At 43.0% G+C, this 23,147-nt stretch overlaps 1 protein-coding gene across 1 annotated transcript; it reads right to left on the bottom strand.

Moving 5' to 3' along the window:
- Positions 1-10,631: 10,631 nt before the first annotated feature.
- On the bottom strand, positions 10,632-18,256 carry LOC119777985 (cytotoxic and regulatory T-cell molecule). The gene is made up of 11 exons (XM_038276991.1): positions 18,130-18,256; positions 15,136-15,279; positions 14,909-15,061; positions 14,691-14,810; positions 14,355-14,510; positions 13,818-14,042; positions 13,061-13,141; positions 12,817-12,870; positions 12,595-12,741; positions 12,400-12,486; positions 10,632-11,250 (listed from the first exon to the last, which is right to left on the bottom strand). The coding sequence occupies exons 1-11, from the start codon at positions 18,167-18,169 to the stop codon at positions 11,096-11,098; spliced, it is 1,362 nt and encodes a 453-aa protein (XP_038132919.1). The 5' UTR covers positions 18,170-18,256; the 3' UTR covers positions 10,632-11,095.
- Between the last annotated feature and the right edge of the window lie 4,891 nt (positions 18,257-23,147).

The raw sequence follows: 23,147 nt of genomic DNA on the forward strand, positions 1-23,147 counted from the left end.
TGAATATTGTGGGGTAGATGAAACAGTTGAGCATGTGATGTTATACTGTAACAAATATGAGGAGGAGAGAAAGCAATTCATTCAAAATTTGAGTAAAGTAAAAGTTAAATTAGATTTAGTTCAATTATTCAGAAGTTATTCAGATAGTAATATTTACAGTATAGTATTTCGATATCTAAAAATAACACATTTATATAATAGAATTTAATTCCTGAGAGTCATTCTGGTCCACACTCCATTCCAGTAGATGGCGGAAATGCATCTATCTGTTGTTTGCCAACCGCCAAAAAATATCAAAGAAGAAGAAGAAGAAACCGCTTGACTTGTAACCAATGATTTGTCTGTATTTCTGGGTCTTGAAGCGAAAATACTTCAGACATAAGTGTCTCTGTGTGTGCTTACAGATTGATCTACACATTTGCAAATCTCAGTACACATTTGCAGATCTGAATACAGATTTGTGGATTTTTTACACATTTGCAAAACGGATTACACACAAGTAGTTTTACACATTTACAGATTTATTTACACATTTTCAAATCCCACTGCACACGCACAAATCGAGATACAGACACACAACTCTCCACACACATTTGCAGATTTATTTACACATTTTCAAATCCCACTGCACACACACAAATCGAGATACAGACACACAACTCTCCACACACATTTGCAAATATGAAAGCTACCATTTTGGCCCCATACGCCTGGCTTGACGGAGAAACCAGGAGAACAGCTGTGCATAGTTACGACAGTGCACTTTTACTTTCGCCCTCTGGGGGGAGCCTCGCTGGAAAATCAACACCGGTTGCATAGTGTACCTTTAAATAATTATGACTGTTGGTTTGATGATCTTTATGAAATTCATTTTAATTCTTAATTCCAAACGTCTGAAGTAGCTTTGCTCCAGACATTTGGTTTAAACTTTATTTGGAACATTTGTAAATTGTTAGATAAACATTTAAACAGAAAATATATTTCATAAAGATCATCAAAGGGGGAGATGAATTATATCAGGTGGCTAAATTATCAGGTTTCCCTCTGATAACTCTGGCAAATAATGAAGAGGAATAAACTCAGTTAAAGACCTGCAGGTGAATTAATTTAATCCCATATTATGGAGGAGGATTGTTATGTGTGATAGCATGTATACTAGAAATTTCCTTAATCCAGTAATCTGTCATATTTTACATTAGAACTGGATTAAGCAGAAAGTCTCCTCTCTCATCTTTGCAGGAAGTTTTCATTTTTGTCCAATGAAAAATGATAAATACTCACTATGAGTTGGAAAACTGTGTTTGGTGGCTGACTTTTATTTCTGTCAGGCTGAAGGGACAGAAGTTGGAAAAAAAACGATTATCTTGGCGTTTAAAAAAACAACACTATTTATTTATGTTACAATTTAGTAAACAGCAGCTGCTGATTAAACTGGATGTTACAACATTGACATGGATATTGCTTTTAGCCAGAAATCAATCAGCAGCGCAGTGAAAATGGTTCCATCCTCCATGTCCGCCTCTCTGGCTTCAATGCGCCTCCCGACACAAGGGGACAGAATTTCATAGAACACCGGGACAAAGAAAGTCAGTCAGAGCTTCACATCCCTGGGACATCAAGGCTCTGTTCGAAATCCTAGGATTCAAAGGACGATGACGTCATAGCGCGGCGCCGAGGTCTGATCGAATTCAGTTTGTTCATGTTAATGATAGATCTTCAACACGCTCAAAGGTTACCTGTGGAGTACCACAGGGATCAGTGCTAGGACCAATTCTCTTTACTTTATACATGCTCCCAATCGGTAGAGTTATTAGACAGCATGGGATTAATTTCCACTGTTATGCTGATGATACCCAGCTATATCTGTCTATAATCCAGATGAAGCTAACCCATTACATAGATTACAGGCATGTCTGAAGACATAAAAACCTGGATGACTCTTAACTTTCTGCTTCTGAATGCAGACAAAACAGAAGTTATAGTCTTTGGACCAGAGTCTCTGAAAAAGAAGCTGATTAGCCAGTCACTTCATTTGGATGGGATTAAACTGATTTCAGATAATAAAGTAAAAAATCTTGGTGTTATTTTTGATCAGGACCTGTCATTTAAATCCCAGATCAAAGAGGTTTCTAGAATTTCCTTCTTTCATCTGAGGAACATTGCAAAAATGAGCAATCTCCTGTCCAGGGGTGATGCTGAGAAACTAGTCCATGCATTTGTTACTTCAAGGCTGGACTATTGTAATTCTTTACTATCAGGAAGTCCACAAACTGTAGTTAAAAGCCTTCAGCTGATCCAAAATGCTGCAGCCAGAGTTCTAATGAAAATGAAAAAGAGAGATCATATCTCTCCTATCCTGGCTTCTCTTCATTGGCTTCCTGTTAAATCAAGAATAGAATTTAAAATCCTCCTTCTCACATATAAAGCCTTAAATGGCCAAGCTCCATCTTATATCAGAGATCTGATTGTTCCTTATGTTCCTAACAGAGCACTTCGCTCTCAATCTGCAGGTTTACTAGTGGTTCCTAGAATTTCTAAAAGTAGAATGGGAGGCAGATCTTTTAGTTCTCAGGCTCCTCTCCTGTGGAACCAACTACCAGTTTTAGTCCGTGAGGCAGACACCCTGTCTACTTTAAGGCTAGGCTTAAAACTTTCATTTTTGATAAAGCTTATAGTTAGAGTGGCTCAGGTTATCCTGATCTATCTCTATAGTTATGCTGCTATAGGCTTAGACTTTTGGAGGACATAGGGACCCCCATTTCATCATTCTGCTTCATTCTCTCTCTGTTCTCCTACTCTGCAGAATCTGTTAGTTCAATCTCTAACCTTCTGCTCTCTCTGCTTTTCCTCAGAGTAGCTTTGCCTCGTCTGTTCCTGTTTGGCTGTGACGTCATCCTGGAAAGAAACATCAGCTGTGCTGCTTCCATCAACACCGTTGTTTATAGATGTTGGAGATCGGCCTGTTTTCCAGTGTGGTCCTGTTTCTCTGACCGTGACTGAGTGGATGTGCTCTCTTCATCCTCTGACATGGGAGCTGTCTTGGAGCTCGTCTGCCTGGCTGTGTGTTTCCTGGACGGGGCCGCCTTTTACAGTTGCCTTTTGTATCTATGCTTCTTTTTCTATGTCTGCTTCTGTCTCCTTGAACCCCAGTCGGCCTCGGCAGATGGCCGCTCACACTGAGCCTGGTTCTGCTGGAGGTTTCTTCCTGTTAAAAGGGAGTTTTTCCTCTCCACTGTCGCAACAAGCATGCTTAGTGTGAGGGATTGCTGAAGAGTCAATGAGTCGATGCAATCAACTGGTTTTCCTTAGACAGAAAACTTTGTATCAATTTGACTGTATGATCTGGTTGAACTGTAAAGTGCCTTGAGATGACATGTGTTGTGAATTTGGCGCTATATAAATAAACTGAATTGAATTGAATTGAATTGGTTGGATTCCAGGAGTCCTCGTTATGCGGCCTTAAAATGCGTCCTTCTTTTTGCCCGATTTGAAGGACAGGTCCGATGTATCCTCGCTATCCTTGGTTTACCCAGGATTCATTGCGAGACCAAGCAAGCCGGCTGCTCCGTGATCAGAGGAAAGGTTACTTGGCGCCGAACAGTGGTGAAAATTGGAAGTTCAGTTTAATATAATCCAGTCAGTGAATAGTTCCATCTGAAATGAATGAAAATAGTTGTTTTAATGGTTACTGAGTCAGATATGTGGCGGTAATGTTTGATTTATCTAAAGGTTTTTATCTGTTATTGCAGAGGTCTTCAACAGGGGGTCCGCAAACCCTAGGGGGTCCACGGAGGTACTGCATGGGGGTCACCAATGTTTTGGTTGATTAGACCTTTTTTATAATCCCCCCTGCAATTTTTTCCACTAATTGAAATGTGTTTAAATACACATTAATATGAATTAGACACACTGTAGTAAACAGATAAATGGAGGCAGAAGATGTCTTTCAGTCATCAATGCTCACATTCAGCGACACACAGGAGCTCTTTCAAGCTGGGCACCGTTTCATTCACAACACCTGTCCCATCAACCAGGAATCAGAAATACTTTAATAATCCCATGATAGAACATTATTTCAAACCATATATTTAATTAGGGGGTCCCTGCTCCATCTCGCCATCAGTTTGGGGGTCCTTGGCCTGGAAAACCTTGAAGACCCCTGTGTTACTGTGTAAATTAGTTTGGCTGGAATTTAAGGACAGATTCTAATATATCTGCAGGGTGGGGACTATAAATCTGATAGTTTAATCTTTTTATTGCTGTTTTGCACAATATGCTTAACTAAGTATTTTTGTTGTTGAATTTTAGAGATTTTGCAGATATATTTTTATACATACATTGTTTAGATTTACTTATATCTTTCTACCCCTTTTATAGAATAGAATAGAAAATCCCTTTATTGTCCCACAATGGGCAAATTTACAGCAGTAGAAAGATTATTGAAAATGGTCACACAAATGAGGACCTTAGAAAAATGTATAAGAATAACATGATAGGGAAGAGTTCACAGACTTTGAAGGATCCAGTCTAGGTAGACCGCGTCCTTGGAGGATGCAGCCCAGGATTTCGAACAGCCTAGATGTTCTTAGAAATGCTGATCTAGTTGTTCTTAGAAATGCTGATCTAGATGTTCTTAGAAACACTGCTAGAGATTCAGACACTCTTCTAAAATGGCGTAACCCTTTATAGTGAATAGGGTGAGTGATCCCGGTCTGGAGGTCCAGCAGCCCCAGATCCAGAACCAAAGAGTTCTGATCAGAACCAGATCCAAACAGGTTTAATCGGAACCAGACAGGTTCTAACATTGGTGGATCTAGGGGGTGGCTACTTGGGCTACAGCCCCGGATGTTTCCCCTAGAACCCTGGATGGGTCTCGCTCTGAGCTTATCTGAGTAAAATGTGCAGTACTGGAATTCACCAGATGGTGGCAGCATGTGCAGGAAAGCAGCCTGTAGCATTATACCACGCAGAAGAAGAAGTTGTCACCACTAGCTGTTGCTAAATTGTGCTCTGTTCGAAATCCTGGGCTGCATCCTCCAAGGACGCGGTCTACCTAGACTGGATCCTTCGAAGTCCTTGAAAATAAGGAGACCGGAAGAGTTTTGGCTGTAAATTCGACCAGGTCTACCCTTCGTCGGGTTTTACCGCCGTATGCTCTGTTGCTTAGCAACCGTGCAAGTTGACACACAAAACAGGAAAAGAATGAATACCGAAGTTTTCAAAACTGTTTGTTTATTTATTTTTTATTATAAAGTGAGCAAAGACTACACTCACAAGAATCCAGAGTGGAATAAAGGTTCCAACCACCGGGAGCAGGAACAAATCAAATCAAATGTAATGATAGAAACCTTAGTCAGTTAAATAACCTGCTGCTGTCATTCTGCACATCTCTGATGTTGCTGCTATTTTCAAATATCCATTACTGTAAAAATGTCCATAGCTGCATATTGGTTATTTATTCTCCAGTTTTATATTGTTAAACACTTTACAGAATTGTATTGTTGACATGTGTTGTGAATTTGGCGCTATATAAATAAACTGAATTGAATTGAATTGAATTATTGTTTATATTTTAACTCTTCCCTATTATGTTATTCTTATACATTTTTCTAAGGTCCTCATTTGTGTGACCATTTTCAATAATCTTTCTGCTGCTGTAAATTTGCCCATTATGGGAAAATAAAGGGATTTTCTATTCTATTAAAGGGGTAGAAAGATATAAGTAAATCTTAACAATGTTTGTATAAAAATCTATCTGCAAAATCTTTAATATTCAACAACAAAAATTCTTAGTTAAGCATATTGTGCAAAACAGCAATAAAATAATTTAAATCCTATCAGATTTATAGTCCCCCCCCCCTGCAGAGATATTAGAATCTGTCCTTAAATTCCAGCCAAACCCATTTACACAGTAACAGATAAAAACCTTTAGATAAATCAAACATTACCGCCACATATCTGACTCTATAACCATTAAAACAACTATTTTCATTAATCTCAGACGGAACTATTCACTGACTGGATTATATTAAACTAAACTTCCAATTTTCACCACTGTTCAGCGCCAAGTAACATTTCCTCTGATCACAGCTTGCTTGGTCTCGCAATGAATCCTGGGATATCCAAGGATACCGAGGATACATCGGACCCGTCCTTCAAATCAGGCAAAGAAGGACGCATTTTAAGGATGCATAACAAGGACTCTTGGAATCCGACCAGACCTCGGCGCCGCGCTATGACGTCATCGTCCTTCGAATCTGGCCTTCTAAGGATGAGTCCTAGGTTTTCGAACAGAGCAATAGATCAGTGTTTCTAAGAACATTTAGATCAGTGTTTCTAAGTTTTTCTGATTTGTTTAACCCTTTGGGCATGTCGTCGCACTATGAGTTTCCCTCTCACTCATAATGATTGATGATTGTCCAAAAGTGGGACGTACAATAACTGAAATTAAGACTGTCTTTTGCTTTTAATTTCACCATTTAATATTTCTAAATGTATTCTTTCCATCCCAAATAAAAAAAAAAAGAAAACATAAATATGTTGCCTGGAAGTTAGAAAGGAATCAAAATAAATACAAAATAAAATCAGAGTATAAACCTGTGTTTATAAAACTGGAGCTCCTCTGAGAAAAAGGATAGAAATTGATCTTAATTTATCTTACAGTGGGCTGCCACTGTGAGGTGCCCAGGGAGCAGTGTGGGGTTAAGGGTCTTTCTCAGGGACCCAGAGTGTCTTTATCTTTTTTTTTTTTTTTTTTTTTTTTTTTTTTTTTTTTTTTTTTTTTTTTGCTGTTGAATATAAGTGAGTTTGCAGATATATTTTTATACATACAATGTTTAGATTTACTCCTAACTTTCTACACCTTGTTTCTATCACTACATTTGCATTTGTTTGTTCATGCTCCTGGTGGTTGGCACCTTTTTACCACTCTGGATTCTCATGAGTCTTTGTTCACTTTACAATAAAAAAAGAAAAAACTGTTTTGAAAAGTTTGGTATCCATTCTTTTCCTGCTTTGTTTGTCAACTGTCACGGTTGCTAGGCGACAGAGCGTATGACGGAGAAAGCCGCAGAAGGCTGGAACTGTTTGAATCCACAGCCAAAACTCTTCTGGTCTCCTTATTTTCACGGACCTGGAAGGATCCAGTCCAGGTAGACCGGGTCCTTGGAAGATCCAGTCCAGATAGACTGGGTCCTTCGAGGATACTGCCTTTAAAATTGAACACAGCCCATGCATGATCACTACTTTTCTAGGTGCATTGTGGGAAATACTAAGCCAACTACTTTTTTATCCACTAGACATATGGACACTTGGATAAAACTGCGTAACCACAAGACTTAGACAGATTATTTGTCATTTTTTTATACAAGTGTAAAATAAAAAAAGAAATCAGGTTAGAGTATAATCGCATAATCCACCCTAATACCTACATAGGGCACTACTTAGTGCCCTATATAGGGATCAGGGTGGACTAACCACTGCATAGTGACACATATAGGGATTAGAGTGGAGTGGCCACTGCATGGTGCCTTATATAGGGATTAAGTCCGACTAACCACTAAGTACTGCCCTAGGGCAGTACTTAGTGGGGAATAGGGAATAGGGCGGACTGAAAATTACATAGTGCCCTATATAGAGATTAGAGTGAACTGACCACTGCATAGTGCCCTATATAAGGATTAGAGTGGAATGACCACTGCATAGTGCCCTATATAAGGATTAGAGCGGACTGACACCTGCATAGTGCCCTATATAGGGATTAGAGTGGAATGACCACTGCATAGTGCCCTATATAAGGATTAGAGTGAACTGACCACTGCATAGTGCCCTATATAGGGATTAGAGTGGAATGACCACTGCATAGTGCCCTATATAAGGATTAGAGCGGACTGACACCTGCATAGTGCCCTATATAAGGATTAGAGCGGACTGACACCTGCATAGTGCCCTATATAGGGATTAGAGTGGAATGACCACTGCATAGTGCCCTATATAGGGATTAGAGTGGAATAACCACTGCATAGTGCCCTATATAGGGATTAGAGTGGAATGACCACTGCATAGTGCCCTATATAGGGATTAGAGTGGAATGACCACTGCATAGTGCCCTATATAGGGATTAGAGTGGAATAACCACTGCATAGTGCCCTATATAGGGATTAGAGTGGAATGACCACTGCATAGGGCCCTATATAGGGATTAGAGTGGAATCACCACTACATGGTGCCCTATATAGGGATTAGGGCAGAAAGAACCACTGCATAGTGTCCTATATAGGGATTAAGGCAGACTAACCATTACATAGTTCCCAATATAGAGAATAGGGCTGACTAACCACTGTGTTGCGCCCTATATAGAAATTTAAGCAGAATTACCTCTGAATAGTGCCCTATAAAGGGATTAGGGAAGACTGACAACTACATAATGCCCTATATAGGGATTAGAGTGGAATCACCACTACACAGTACCTTATATAGGGATTAAGGTGGGGAAAAAAACTCCATAGTGTTCTATACAGGGAATAGGGCTCACTAACCACTGCATAGTGCCCTATATAGGGATTAAAGCGGAATCACCACTAAATCGTGCCCTATATAGGGATTTTAGGGTGGACTAACCACTACATAGTGCCCTATAAATGGATTTTGACCTACCACTACATAGTGTTCTATATAGGGACTAGGATGGACTAACCACTACATAGTACCCTATATAGTGATTAGGGCAGACTAACCAATACGTAAGCAATTAGGGTGGACTGACCACTACATAGTGCCCTATATAGGGATTAAGGCAGACTGACAACTACATAGTGCCCTATATAGGGATTAGTGCGCACTGCCCACTAGATACTGCCCAATATAGGGCTTAGGGCGGACTGACACTGCATAGTGCCCTATATAGGGATTAGGGCGGACTGACACTGCATAGTGCCCTATATAGGGATTAGAGTGGAATGACCACTGCATAGTGCCCTATATAAGGATTAGAGCGGACTGACACCTGCATAGTGCCCTATATAGGGATTAGAGTGGAATGACCACTGCATAGTGCCCTATATAAGGATTAGAGTGAACTGACCACTGCATAGTGCCCTATATAGTGATTAGAGTGGAATGACCACTGCATAGTGCCCTATATAGGGATTAGAGTGGAATGACCACTGCATAGTGCCCTATATAAGGATTAGAGCGGACTGACACCTGCATAGTGCCCTATATAGAGATTAGAGTGGAATGACCACTGCATAGTGCCCTATATAGGGATTAGAGTGGAATGACCACTGCATAGTGCCCTATATAGGGATTAGAGTGGAATGACCACTGCATAGTGCCCTATATAGGGATTAGAGTGGAATAACCACTGCATAGTGCCCTATATAGGGATTAGAGTGGAATGACCACTGCATAGTGCCCTATATAGGGATTAGAGTGGAATCACCACTACATGGTGCCCTATATAGGGATTAGGGCAGAAAGAACCACTGCATAGTGTCCTATATAGGGATTAAGGCAGACTAACCATTACATAGTTCCCAATATAGAGAATAGGGCTGACTAACCACTGTGTTGCACCCTATATAGAAATTTAAGCAGAATTACCTCTGAATAGTGCCCTATAAAGGGATTAGGGAAGACTGACAACTACATAATGCCCTATATAGGGATTAGAGTGGAATCACCACTACACAGTACCTTATATAGGGATTAAGGTGGGAAAAAAAACTCCATGGTGTTCTATATAGGGAATAGGGCTCACTAACCACTGCATAGTGCCCTATATAGGGATTAAAGCGGAATCACCACTAAATCGTGCCCTATATAGGGATTTTAGGGTGGACTAACCACTACATAGTGCCCTATAAATGGATTTTGACCTACCACTACATAGTGTTCTATATAGGGACTAGGATGGACTAACCACTACATAGTACCCTATATAGTGATTAGGGCAGACTAACCAATACGTAAGCAATTAGGGTGGACTGACCACTACATAGTGCCCTATATAGGGATTAAGGCAGACTGACAACTACATAGTGCCCTATATAGGGATTAGGGCAGACTGACCACTGCAGAGTGCCCTATATAGGTATTAAGGCGGACTAACCAATACATAGTGCCCTATATAGGCATTAGGGTGGAATGACCACTACATAGTGCCCTATATAGTGATTAGGGCAGACTAACCAATACGTAAGCAATTAGGGTGGACTGACCACTACATAGTGCCCTATATAGGGATTAAGGCAGACTGACAACTACATAGTGCCCTATATAGGGATTAGGGCAGACTGACCACTGCAGAGTGCCCTATATAGGTATTAAGGCGGACTAACCAATACATAGTGCCCTATATAGGCATTAGGGTGGAATGACCACTACATAGTGCCCTATATAGGCATTAGGGTGGAATGACCACTACATAGTGCCCTATATAGGGATTAGGGTGGACTAACCACTACATAGTGTCCTATATAGGGATTAGGGCGGAATGACCACTACATAGTGCTCTATATAGGGATTAGGGCGGACTGACCTCTACATGAGGTTCGGACAGTGTGGGTTCCATAATGTATCATCATGGTTAGCATTCAGGAATTGAAAAAACGCTGCTCAATGTTTTCTAGCAAAATAATATTTATTAGTACAAAATTAAACCATATATTTACATTTGTGCTGTAAAAAAATAGACATTTTTTGTGATGTAAACAGTGAAAACAGACAGTTTAAAAAGAAGAGGACATGGTGCAGTTATTAGTCATAAACTCCATCAGTTTCATCATCACACAGAAAAGCATCCATGTTTTCCACAGTCTGGCTGATGAAGAGCTGAAACATTCAAACTAAAAGGATTTCCTGCTTCTAACAGCAAACTGCCTCATTTGACTTTAATGTGGCATTCAAAGTTTGACACCTTTATACGTAAAATTCACAAAGTCTCTAGAACGGTTAATTCTAACCACCAACATGGCAGTAGTTCTATAAAAGGATTCTCCATAAAGGATCGTCTTCACAATAATAAGGTTTCCAAGTATAAACGGAGGCCCCGCCCCCTGCTGCTTCTCAGTCAATGATGTCATCATTTCATGGCATTAAAGTGAAGTCTCCTTTATATCGCTTCTGACTGCACTCTGAACCGGACCAGGAGACGTCTGCGCTGTGGCGGGCGTGGCGTTTGGGTTGATGACTGAGGTTGCTGCTGCTGGCTCCTCCACAGCGTACTGAGCAAACACCGTGTTGAAGAGTCCTGTGTGATGAAGAGAGGGAGGAACTGAAGCCACGTTTCTAAGAACAGCCCTTTAGAACAGGGGTCTTCAACGTTTTCAAAGCCAAGGACCCCCAAACTGATGGCGATGGAGCGGGGACCCCTAATTATAGATATTGTATAAAATAGTGTTCTATCAAACTGGTCCTATAGTCACTCTATTACAGATGGAGTAATGTAACTAAAGTAATCCCTCCCTGGGATTATTAAAGTATTTCTGATTCCTGGTTGATGGGACAGGTGTTGTGAATGAAACGGTGCCCAGGTTGAAAGAGCTCCTGTGTGTCGCTGAATGTGAGCATTGATGACTGAAAGACATCTTCTGGCTCCATTTATCTGTTTACTACAGTCTGTTGGATTCATGTTAATGTGGATTTAAAGACATTTCTATTAGTGGAAAAAATTGCATGAGGGAATATAAAAAAAAAAGTAATCAACCAAAACTTTTGCGACCCCCATACAGTACCTCCGCGGACCCCCTAGGGGTCACGGACCCCCTGTTGAAGACCTCTGCTTTAGAGGAACAGATCAATCTGGAAGTTTTATATCTATATGGGGCATTAACCCTATCTACAGTATTCGCTGCAGACCGTTTTGCACCAAAGTCCCGTCACATTTTCAAAGCTTCTAATGTCAATTAGCCTGATCTAAGGAAAGAATCCCCCCTCAGGATGCCTGATGGCGTCTGCTGTCAGTTAGGTCAGAGGTCGGCACCCTGCGGCTCCGGAGCCAAAATGGCTCTTTGGAGCCTCTGCAGTGGATCCTCATAGTGGTTAAGAATGTGGAACTAAACAAGTTCCAGCCTTAGAAGATCCAGGATTTTAAAATATATTTGAACAGAAGAATATTTTAATCACCATAAACTTGTTTTTTCTACCTATTTTTCTTGTTAGCTCAGAAAATATGTCGTTTTTTACATTTCATTTCCGCAACTTAATATAATTCCTCAACTTATGACCCGTTTTCTTCTTATTCCAAAACCTTAAAAACAAACTCTTGTTTTCCATTCCTAAAGAGTGGAAAACAAGAGGGGGAGCAGACGGATTGTGTTTAATGAAAAGTAATATTCATTTAGCTGGACTAAAGGTTGCAGACTCCTGGCTTAGACCAGCAGAGGGATCTCCATCGTACCTCTCCTCCTCTGGTCCTGGGTTTTCTTCTCCTCCTGACTGGTTTTAGATTTGCTGCTGGCTTCTGATGGGTCCGAGTCTTCATTCTCTGTAACAATAAAAACTGTAAGATGTTTTTCCAGGTGAATAGAAGCGTCTGTAAGCAGAGGAAAGTATCGCTGTGCATCATCTAGCTGCTGCAGTGTTCCCGGCTCACCTCTCTTCCAGGCCATGTGTGCTCTCCTCAGCTTGATAGCAAAGAAAAGGACGACGACCAGAAGGCAGAAGATCAGAGACGTGACCAGCAGCACTAATAGGGACGTGTTCTGGGTGCGGCCCATTCTCCTATCAGGGTCAGAGTAATCTGGAAGGGACATCATATCACAGTTCACTACAAGTCCACCCAGTCAGGACTTTTATGGATAATAAAAGTTTTTACCTGTGAGGTTTTTCCCTGTAGCATTAAATGAGGTGACATCCTCTGGTAAATCACCTTAAAAGAAAACAAAAACATTCAGCCCAGCTGTTCCATATAAGGCGTGTGGCGGATGAAGAGTGTATGAATAATTCAGTTAGTAAAACTTCAGTGCTTGTAAAACAAGCGCTCTACAGGAAGATATCTACTGTCGCCACTAGATGTCAGCAAACACCAGATTTCTCCTTCCTCTCAGTAAACATCCTACCTGAGGTGGTGGTTGTTTCACTGCTGCTGGTGTCGTTCATCAGCCAGATCAGGTCTGGACTTGTAGAGTTGGACAAACGCGCTGCAGAACAACAGAAAAGATCCTTTTAATGATTCAGTGATTCAACGATTAAAAGCTGAAATCAGTGATCAAAGGGATTTGATTCAGACTCCGTTAGAGGAAGCAAACAGCAGCTGGTATAAGAAGCCATGACCATGTATGGGTATCAGATCAGCACTCACAACATCTGCATCGAGTCGGAAATAGATGGTGTGACATGACAGCCCACAGACGGCTTTAAATAGAGAGACTTTCCATCTCAAAAGCCCACAGCTTGAGTTAAACGCATCATTTATAAATTAGAGCTTAATGTTGTTGAATGAGATGAAAACTGCTGTGACTCATCAGCAGGTAGGATGATCTAAAATAAGCTCACTGAGCGAACCATGACAACAGCAGCCTCATGGAAACCAGCAGCATAGTTCACCCTGGTGGCAGACTGGTTCTGGTCTGGGAACCAGTGAGCGTCCACCAGAAAAACCAGTGACTGACAGGAAACACAGCAGCCGGAAAATGTCAAAGTTTTCTCTTAGTTTTGTGGAGTTTTGATGGTGAAAACCTGAACAACTACGTGGCTCCACTTTTGAGGAACATGGTACTTCCTCCCCGCGAAGTGAAACTGGACAGCGTTTAAAAAACTTCTGAGGCCTGTTTTGATCAGAGAGCAGATACTTTAGAAAGAAGGACTGCTTCGTACCACCAGTGCTGAGGGGGGGGCGTCCAGAGGTAGCGGGGTCCTCTGGGGTCACAGTCCCGGGCTGGCTGGAAGTGAGCGGCTCTTTGGGTGCAGGAGGGGGGGTGTTTAGGTGTGAGGGGGTGAGGTGCGGTGCTGAGCTGCTCCCTATGAAGGCCGTCTGCGCCGTCGTCCCCGGTGCAGGCGGCCGGGCTGACGGGGGGGCGGAGGTGGAGCCGGGCTGCTTACCTGTCAGGGAGGAAAGGGTTAAATCATAAAGATGTTTTTATTGCTGCTAAACATTAAATGCCTCTAAGCTAGAAGAGGAAACCAAAGTATTTTGGGTGAACAGAAAGAGGAAGCAGTTTGAGTCTGTTTCTCTGGTCAGTGAAGTTCAGAGCTTAGAGCCAGAATCATGGAGCAGCTGATGGGAAAAACCCCGAGCTTCTCCTGCTCTATGACGCTACAGCGGCTCCTCCGCAGAGATCCCCCTGATTTGGAGAAGTGCTTCACTGGAAACAGGTTTCAACAAATACCACAAGCAGCTGGAAAGGAACTCACTCTGTTTCCCAACTTTCACAAAGTTCATCAGAGGCGGGGTGTGCAGGTCGGGGTGGTGGACCAGGCACTCCACCACCACCCTGCCGTCTCTGGGATAAACCACTAGATGTGCCTCTGTCACAAACGCGTAGCCTTCCTTATGTATGGCTCCAGTAACTGTGGAGGAGAACAGAGTTTATTCATCAGCAACAAACATCATCTCTACCATTAACGTGTTTGAACTGGTTCCTGCTGGTTCCTCCCCCGCCTTCCTACTTCAGATGCTCTTTGTCTCATTTTTTCTTCTTAGTCAAAAACACTTTTCAATCTTAAAGTCTTCCTTCTTTTTCAACCTACATTTAAATTCGGTTCCATTTTCAAATTTCCAGGTGATGTTGGGCGGGTGGTTGTTTGCCTTCGCGCTGCATTTCACAACAGACTCTGCTCCCTTTCTTCTTACCGACATTCGTGGAAAATCTTTAAAAGATGAGAAAATGGACAGAATGTTGATTCACTGAGAAAGTCAGGGTCAAAGGTCAGGGTCAGAGGAAAGCCTGGTTAGGTGCCTAACTCACCCAGGACGGTCAGCCTGACTGTCTTCACTGACAGGACGTCTCCGTATCGTGTGCAGGTATAAACGCCTCCATCCTTAAAGGTGATGTTGGAGATGCTGATGGAGAACTGGGAGTTGGTCAGCTTGGTGATGCTATAGTGTCTGTCCCTCAATACTAGAGAAAAAACCCACCAATGAATCCAGTTTGTTGGTGTTTTGGGATGGTGTGGTTCACACAGGAATATTCACCTGAATGTTTGTTGAAGAACATGATGTCGTTGTTTGGGTTCCTCCACTCCACGTTGCTCCGCACAGCGTTCCTGATGGAGCAGCTCAGATCCACGGTCTGGCCCCTCAGCACAGTCATGTTCTCTGACTTCTCTGCAACTGAAACTAAAGCACAACAGAAACCTTTAGTTCCATGAAGCACTGGCTTGGTGCCTGAGGAGCATTTCTAACACAGTTTCTCAGCTTTCCACAACATTCAAACATGAACTGGAACCAGTTAAACCAGCAGGTTGGACAATGAGAGCTTCCTGTCCGAAGGTGAAGCTTTTTCCCACAGATTGACTCATCGGTTCCCCTGTCTGTAAGTGTTTGTGTGGGTGGAGGTGGTGTGACCTTAAAAGATACACTACTAGTGAGCACCCCCCTCTGCCGACTTCCTGCTTTGACAGGAAGTACTGTGACCACTTCTGAAGGCTGACAGAGAAAGTGGGGCAGGTGTGAAAGCAAACAGATGAGATGTAGGCTGATGATCGGGGGCTCTGACTGTTTTTCTTTCCTGTGGGCTGAGAAACAGACGCCGTCTGGAAAACCAGCTTAATAGCAGTGGGCGGGGCCTACTGATACTCTCCATCAGCGGCTTATAAGGTCAACATGTATACAAGATATAAAAGGAAAGCAGGTAAAATATCTGAGCTGGCTTAGAAACGTTAACGTCACTAAAATGAACATAAAAAGGTGCCGCAGAGCGCCGGAAGCAGCAAAGAAGCTTCTGCTGCTTCATCATTAAGGTCAGACGTCCAGTAAAGTGAGTCCAGAAGCTTCTGCTGCTTCATCATTAAGGTCAGACGTCCAGTAAAGTGAGTCTAGAAGCTTCTGCTGCTTCGTCATTAAGGTCAGACGTCCAGTAAAGTGAGTCTAGAAGCTTCTGCTGCTTCGTCATTAAGGTCAGACGTCCAGTAAAGTGAGTCTAGAAGCTTCTGCTGCTTCGTCATTAAGGTCAGACGTCCAGTAAAGTGAGTCTAGAAGCTTCTGCTGCTTCGTCATTAAGGTCAGACGTCCAGTAAAGTGAGTCTAGAAGCTTCTGCTGCTTCGTCATTAAGGTCAGACGTCCAGTAAAGTGAGTCTAGAAGCTTCTGCTGCTTCATCATTAAGGTCAGACGTCCAGTAAAGTGAGTCTAGAAGCTTCTGCTGCTTCGTCATTAAGGTCAGACGTCCAGTAAAGTGAGTCTAGAAGCTTCTGCTGCTTCGTCATTAAGGTCAGACGTCCAGTAAAGTGAGTCTAGAAGCTTCTGCTGCTTCATCATTAAGGTCAGACGTCCAGTAAAGTGAGTCCAGATGCATCAGATGCTTCTGCTGCTCCTGTGTTCAATGCAGAGAGCAGCTTTGCTACGTATATTAGCTGTGATCAGCGGGTAGAAAGTAGTTAGAATCTATGTTGAAGTGAGAAAGTCCTCCTGAAAACATGGTCTGTGCAGTCAGTTCATCCAGATTACCATCCTGCCTTCAAAGATTATTTCTCTGTGGGAGCCGCTCAGACCCCCACATACCGGCGCTGCGCTGTCACTGGGAATCCCCAGCAGCAGCTGCCTCAGGCCCGGGAGCCTCTTCACGGTTCTCCCCTACTGTTGGTGGCCAGCTCCCAGATCAGCTTCTCTGATTGGTTGATGCGGTGCGTCCAGCAGATAAAGTTACATTGTTCCAACTCCAGCAGCTGCTGCTTCTGAGGCGCCTCAGATGCTCCTGCTGCTCCTGCTGCTCTAGACGCTGCAGGACCTTCTGCTGCGCGTCAACCGTTGACTTTGCATGGAAACTAGCTGCTGCTAGCGGTCTGAACGTAGCGTTAGTGTTAAATGTCTTTAGAGTGAATCGTTTTTTGTCCTGTGGTTCTTTGGCAAAGCTTTATCCATTTTGCTTATATTATATTTTGCCGAACGTTTTCCAGATATTTTCATTTCTTGAAGGAAATTATCTGAAAGGATCTTCAGACACCAAACATTCAGCTCTACCGCGGTTCTGTTCGCCGCCATCTTTGGTCTTTAATTGCACGCTCATCCTGTCCAGCTTTCATAACGACTCATTTTGAAAAACATTTATGATTTCTGTAGTTTTTTTTTTCAGGATTTTCAGATTTGCTGACGACCGTCAGATTTATCTCCCTAATGCTAACAGCCTTGCTCATCAGCCAGTGGTCATCTTGCTGGGTTGACCCACTGAAATATTAAACCAGTATAAGCTGCTGAAATCCTTTAAAGATAATCCCCTTAAACAAACAGACGGCAAAACGATCTTTATCTGGAAAGTCTGATCTTCTAAATGAAGATGATTTGGGAATTTAACACTTAATGTCTAACGTTTTATAGAAATCCTAGAATAATTTCAGAATTTAATTCTAAGGAACAGTTCAACTCTGGTAAACATTTTCTAAATTTAAATTAAAACTATTGCCTTCATCTGACCTCCGTTCAGATTAATGCAACTTTCCACGTTTGAAGTCTCCCTGCTGATGTGTGTTTATTAATAAAAACTGCCAGAGCTTTTTATAAACAATATTTGTTTTCCACATCTTATATTTATTTGTGTAAAGTGATCTGGTCTAAACGTGGCCCCTCATCACCAAAGCACTACCTGCTAGTTCAGCTGTTCTGGTCTGAGAGTCGCTCAGGCCAGATTTTATTAAACAAAACTTTAATTTAACCAATGCATTACATTTGGACATGTGTCAAAAAAACTTTATTTTGAAGCTGAATTATAATTGACCAATTTGCTTGTAGATGATCTGATAAAAGCATCGTATATTTAGGTTGTTTGTCGGCAAACAAAACATTTCAGATTAGATTTACTGTCATCAAGTTTAATCTGGAATTGATCGTTAGGAGCCACTGAGAGTTTAAACATTCAGAAGTGAAACCATAAAGAACTTGACTCAGATCGGAATGCGTACGTTTCTCTGTTCAAAAGAAAACATTCAGAAAACCAAGTTTTGCAGTGAAACTAGTAGAAATAAAGGAAACTCACCGTGGAAGAGGAGCGAGAAGACACAGAGCTGCAGCTTCATTTTTACTCTCTACTGTTGCCTGAGCTTCCTCTGCCCTCGCTCTATATGAGCTCTGCTGAGTGGGACCTTCCGTGACATCACTCTGTGGTTTCCCCCGACTTTCTCTTTCAAGAGCAGCTCATTGGATTCCAGGTTGAAAAGTCCAGGTCAATGGTTCAACAATCAGACCCTTTTCTTTGGAAGCTAGAGAAGAAAATGTTGGGTTTTTTGGAGTTTTTAGTTCACTAGTGGCTCATTTTTATGAACGGCAGGCTGACAGTAAAGGGGGGATGACAGAGAGAGAGAGACATGGAGGAAAGGACCACAGGTCAGATTCAAACCCAGGTCGCCCACGTCGAGGACTGAAGGTCTGGTTATCATCCCAGCAGTGTGTCACAGGTATTTATGATTTCTGCCCAATATTGAAGCAGGTCTGAGCTACGTTATTCTACGCCAAAACGCCAGAGGGCCAATCAGGAACTAGCATTGGGTCTAGATACGGCCGAGGCGGTGAGGAAGTGGGGGCAAGTTTGGGCGACAACGGAGGGACATGAGGGCCAAAAAGAGCGGGAATCCAGGTGGAAAAAGGTACACAGCGTTCTCACCTCACTCTGCTAGCTGGTCCAACTTCACCAGTCATTTTCCACAATGGCGGTCAGACCAACAAAACCAGCCGGTAAGAAACCAAACAGGAAATACACATAGTCTAGAGCGGATGTAGATTTGACCAATCAGAGGCCTCCTGTCTGCGGCACTGTCTGTGGTCACATGCAGTTTTGGAGAGGTGGAGCAGAGTGTCTGCGACGGCGGGCGTCTCTGCGTTCACTGTGACACACACGTAGACGACCTGGTTTCTGAGTATAAATCAGCCTAAAGGCCTCCTTACATGGGTCGTGTGCGCTAACCACTGCGCCACCAAAGCTCGCCTGAAGAAACTGGTTTTGTTGTCTGAGACAGAAACACAGACTTTCCTTAGTTTGGTAAATATGTGTTTTATTCTTCTGACAGTTGGATTCAGTCTAAATCCAAAGGGAGATGAAATGTGTTTGTAATTCTGAGGCTTTTTTTTATCCAGGTGCTGAAGACAGGAAGGATCTCCTGTAGAGGTCTGTCTACAGCGGATCTGAATCAGCCTCTGACTGAAGACACTGTTGGTGTCTAACAGTCTGATGAAGAAGGTGCTCACTGCTGTCCATCATCTTCTTCATCTCCAGAGGTTCTAGAGGAACAGAGCCGACCTTCTTTATCAGCTGGTTGAGCTTCTTCGCCTCCCGTCCTTCAATCTGTCATCCAGGTGTTTCAACAGGATATTTATTACAAACAGTCAGTCGAGACTCCTAAACAAGAAGATTATAACAAAACTGGTTCTTTTTAAAGCCAAATAAATTTAAGACATTGTTTGGACAGTCTGAGCCGAATGGAAACATGAAAACTAACAAGAAATGTTTGAGGCTGTTATATATTATTATAAAGGTTATTTGTTAATCTCCATAGAAAAAACTCAATGGTGAATTTATTGGTTAAAAACTATTAATAATAATTGTATATGTGAAAAATCCTAGAAATAAGCTAAATACTCTAGCTTGCCATGAAAAGACATACAGCATTGAAAATACCATAATGAGTAATTGTACCTGGTGAGGGCTAATTAAAATGGTAGATTCTATATTTGTTAGTAATATATTAGTTAGGAGGAATCCATAGAATCTGAAGCGGTTGACATTTTATCATTAAGCACTAGTGTTTCTGTCTTACCTTCCCCGTCACAAACAAACTCTCCCAGAGGAACAAAGAGTTTTTTATTTTTTATTTTTCAGCTGCCTGAGCTCCTCTGCTCTGCTGGGACTGACATCATCACTCCACCATGAGGTGAACTGGGCCGGTGGGCGGGACTATTGAAAGCTGACATATGAACTGACAGCCATTAAGGTGATTCATTTATTTCTACAATTCCTCTGCTGACCAGAACCAGCTGATTGTATCCAGTCTTTACAGGATTTCTCCTCCTGGGTGAGCCGGTATCAGCAGGGGAAATTGACTCTACAGCAATGCCACGAAACGGTGTGAAATAATATTCAGAAGCTCAAAGTGGACTGAAAGCGTCTTCATAGCGCAGCAGCTTCTACCCTTCAACAGTAAAACACACACTTCTCACTCTGCTGATTGATCTTCTGGGGAATTACATTTCTCTATGTCATGACATTTTCTCATCCTTAATTTAAGTTTCAGTCCAGTTTTATAAAAATCAGATGAGCAATAATGATTTTTTATGACCTAAGGTCATTGGTTTTATTGACACCAGTCAATTCACAGCAATGTTCCTGTAGCTGATAGGTGACGTTGTGTTAATGGTTTATTCTCCTCCTCCTCTTCGCCCATCATGTTGAGCAGCTTCTGCTGAAATCTAGACTAACTCTACTTGTTTTATTTACATTTATTCAATCTATAATCCGATAACTTTGGTTCTGATGTCCTGTGAACAGATGGGCAAATGGTTTCACACAGCAGGGTGAGAGTAGGAGTGAACATCTGCACACAGATACTCTCCTCTTCTCTCATTTCTTTCTTCTTTCCTGTTTGTTTTCTTTTTCTTTTTTATTTGTCGGGCCGCTCTTACCTTCATATGTGAAATATTTTTGCTTGTGCCAGTACTACATCACCTGTGGTGTGGCCATTGAAAAAGCTCTAACTTTGGCAGACATCAGTTTGTTCCAAACACATTAAAATGTACCTAAAAAGATCAAAGCTGACCTTCTGCACAAGGTGGAGGAGAAGCAACCGTCTTTCTGTTCATAAATTAATCCAAGGCCATTTCTACTAAGCAGCTACCTTTAGAGTTTTGTTTCCCATTTGTAAAGCAGTAAAACCACTTCTATGTGTAGTTTGGAAATGGTCCCTCTCCAACTGTAGACCAGTTCTCAGACTTCTTATCTCAGGGTTGGTCTATGTTGGTTGCAAACCAAAGACCGGAGGAGCAGCTAGTGAAAGCGTTGAAGACTGTGTGACAAATGTGGCCAAAAACCACCATATTGACCTGAAAGTGCTCCTGGCTGTCACCATGGAGACTTTGGCGAACCGGTGTGGATCCACTTCAGATTCCCAAAGGCAGCTTTAATGTCCAACAGCACTGTGAGCCGACGGTAGGTATGGCCGCTTTGTGGAGCAGATCCAGACAGAGAAAGGACCTTCTCTGTGGGATAAAGAACTGTGGGGCCCTAAGCTCTTCCGAACCGTCCTCCTGTGGTCGGTGGGGAAGGAGTCCGTCCGTTGGTGATTGGCTGTCTCCCCCTGCTGGAGGGCTTCCTGGAGAGCCTTTAAAGTTCTCTTTCTAAAGATTATTGGTGGAGTACGCTCACAGTGCAGAGGATAAAGCCAATGATGGATGAGAGCGAGCTCTAACAGCTGCCGCTGCGCCTCATGTGCAGGACGCCTTCGTCTGCTTTGTGACATTTTCAGTCAAGAGAAAATATTTTCAGTGAAAAGATTTTGATTTTTAGCCCAAGAGCTTAGTTTCTTATTATTGCAAAGTGATAATATACTTTCAGTTCTTTTGGATTATTATTTCACTCTTTTATATACTCTTTATGTTTTCATTTAAATCCTTTGAGGCAAAAATCCATAATCTTACTGAATGTACCGTACTGACCTGAATATAGGACCACCCTGATTTTAAAACCACCCGTTCTTTTCAGGAACATTTTTTAGGAACAGAACAAAAAGAAAAAGACTCATAAACCAGAAACTATTTTATATTTTAGTGCTAACAATGTCATTAATTTCAATATTGCATTAAAAGATTTGTGAAAATGCACAATGAAAATTAAAAAAACACACTAATAACGCATTTAAATGAAATCTTTTAACACTTCATCTTGAATTCAATCTGAACTTTGTTCACAGAACGTCTCAGAAACCTGCATTTTCCTCTCAGACATTTGCTACTGTCACTCCAACTCTCAACCTGTGGCTCGATGTCACTCCCACTCTCACCCTGTGGCTGGCCGTCACTCCCACTCTCACCCTGTGGCTCGATGTCACTCCAACTCTCACCCTGTGGCTCGACGTCACTCCCACTCTCACCTTGTGGCTCGATGTCACTCCAACTCTCACCCTGTGGCTCGACGTCACTCCCACTCTCACCCTGTGGCTCGATGTCACTCCAACTCTCACCCTGTGGCTCGCCATCACTCCCACTATCACCCTGGAGCTTGCCGTCACTCCCACACTCACCCTGCGGCTCGCTGTCACTTCCAATCTCACCCTGCTGCTCGCCGTCACTCCCACTCTCACCCTGGAGCTCGCCGTCACTCCCATACTCACCCTGCGGCTCGCCGTCACTCCCACTTTCACCCTGGAGCTCGCCGTCACTCCCACACTCACCCTGCTGCTCGCCGTCACTCCAACTTTCACCCTGGAGCTCGCCGTCACTCCCACACTCACCCTGCTGCTCGCCGTCACTCCCACTCTCACCCTGGAGCTAGCCGTCACTCCCACTCTCACCCTGTGGCTCGCCATCACTCCCACTATCACCCTGGAGCTTGCCGTCACTCCCACACTCACCCTGCGGCTCGCTGTCACTTCCAATCTCACCCTGCTGCTCGCCGTCACTCCCACTCTCACCCTGGAGCTCGCCGTCACTCCCATACTCACCCTGCGGCTCGCCGTCACTCCCACTTTCACCCTGGAGCTCGCCGTCACTCCCACACTCACCCTGCTGCTCGCCGTCACTCCCACTTTCACCCTGGAGCTCGCCGTCACTCCCACACTCACCCTGCTGCTCGCCGTCACTCCCACTCTCACCCTGGAGCTAGCCGTCACTCCCACTCTCACCCTGTGGCTCGATGTCACTCCCACTCTCACCCTGGCGCTTGCCGTCACTCCCACATTTAAAATGCGGCTCGCCATCACTCCCACTCTCACCCTGGAGCTTGCCGTCACTCCCACACTCACCCTGCGGCTCGCTGTCACTTCCAATCTCACCCTGCTGCTCGCCGTCACT

Source organism: Cyprinodon tularosa, unplaced genomic scaffold (assembly GCF_016077235.1).
Source record: "Cyprinodon tularosa strain WSP-4 unplaced genomic scaffold, ASM1607723v1 ctg1298, whole genome shotgun sequence".
Lineage (NCBI taxonomy): Eukaryota > Metazoa > Chordata > Actinopteri > Cyprinodontiformes > Cyprinodontidae > Cyprinodon > Cyprinodon tularosa.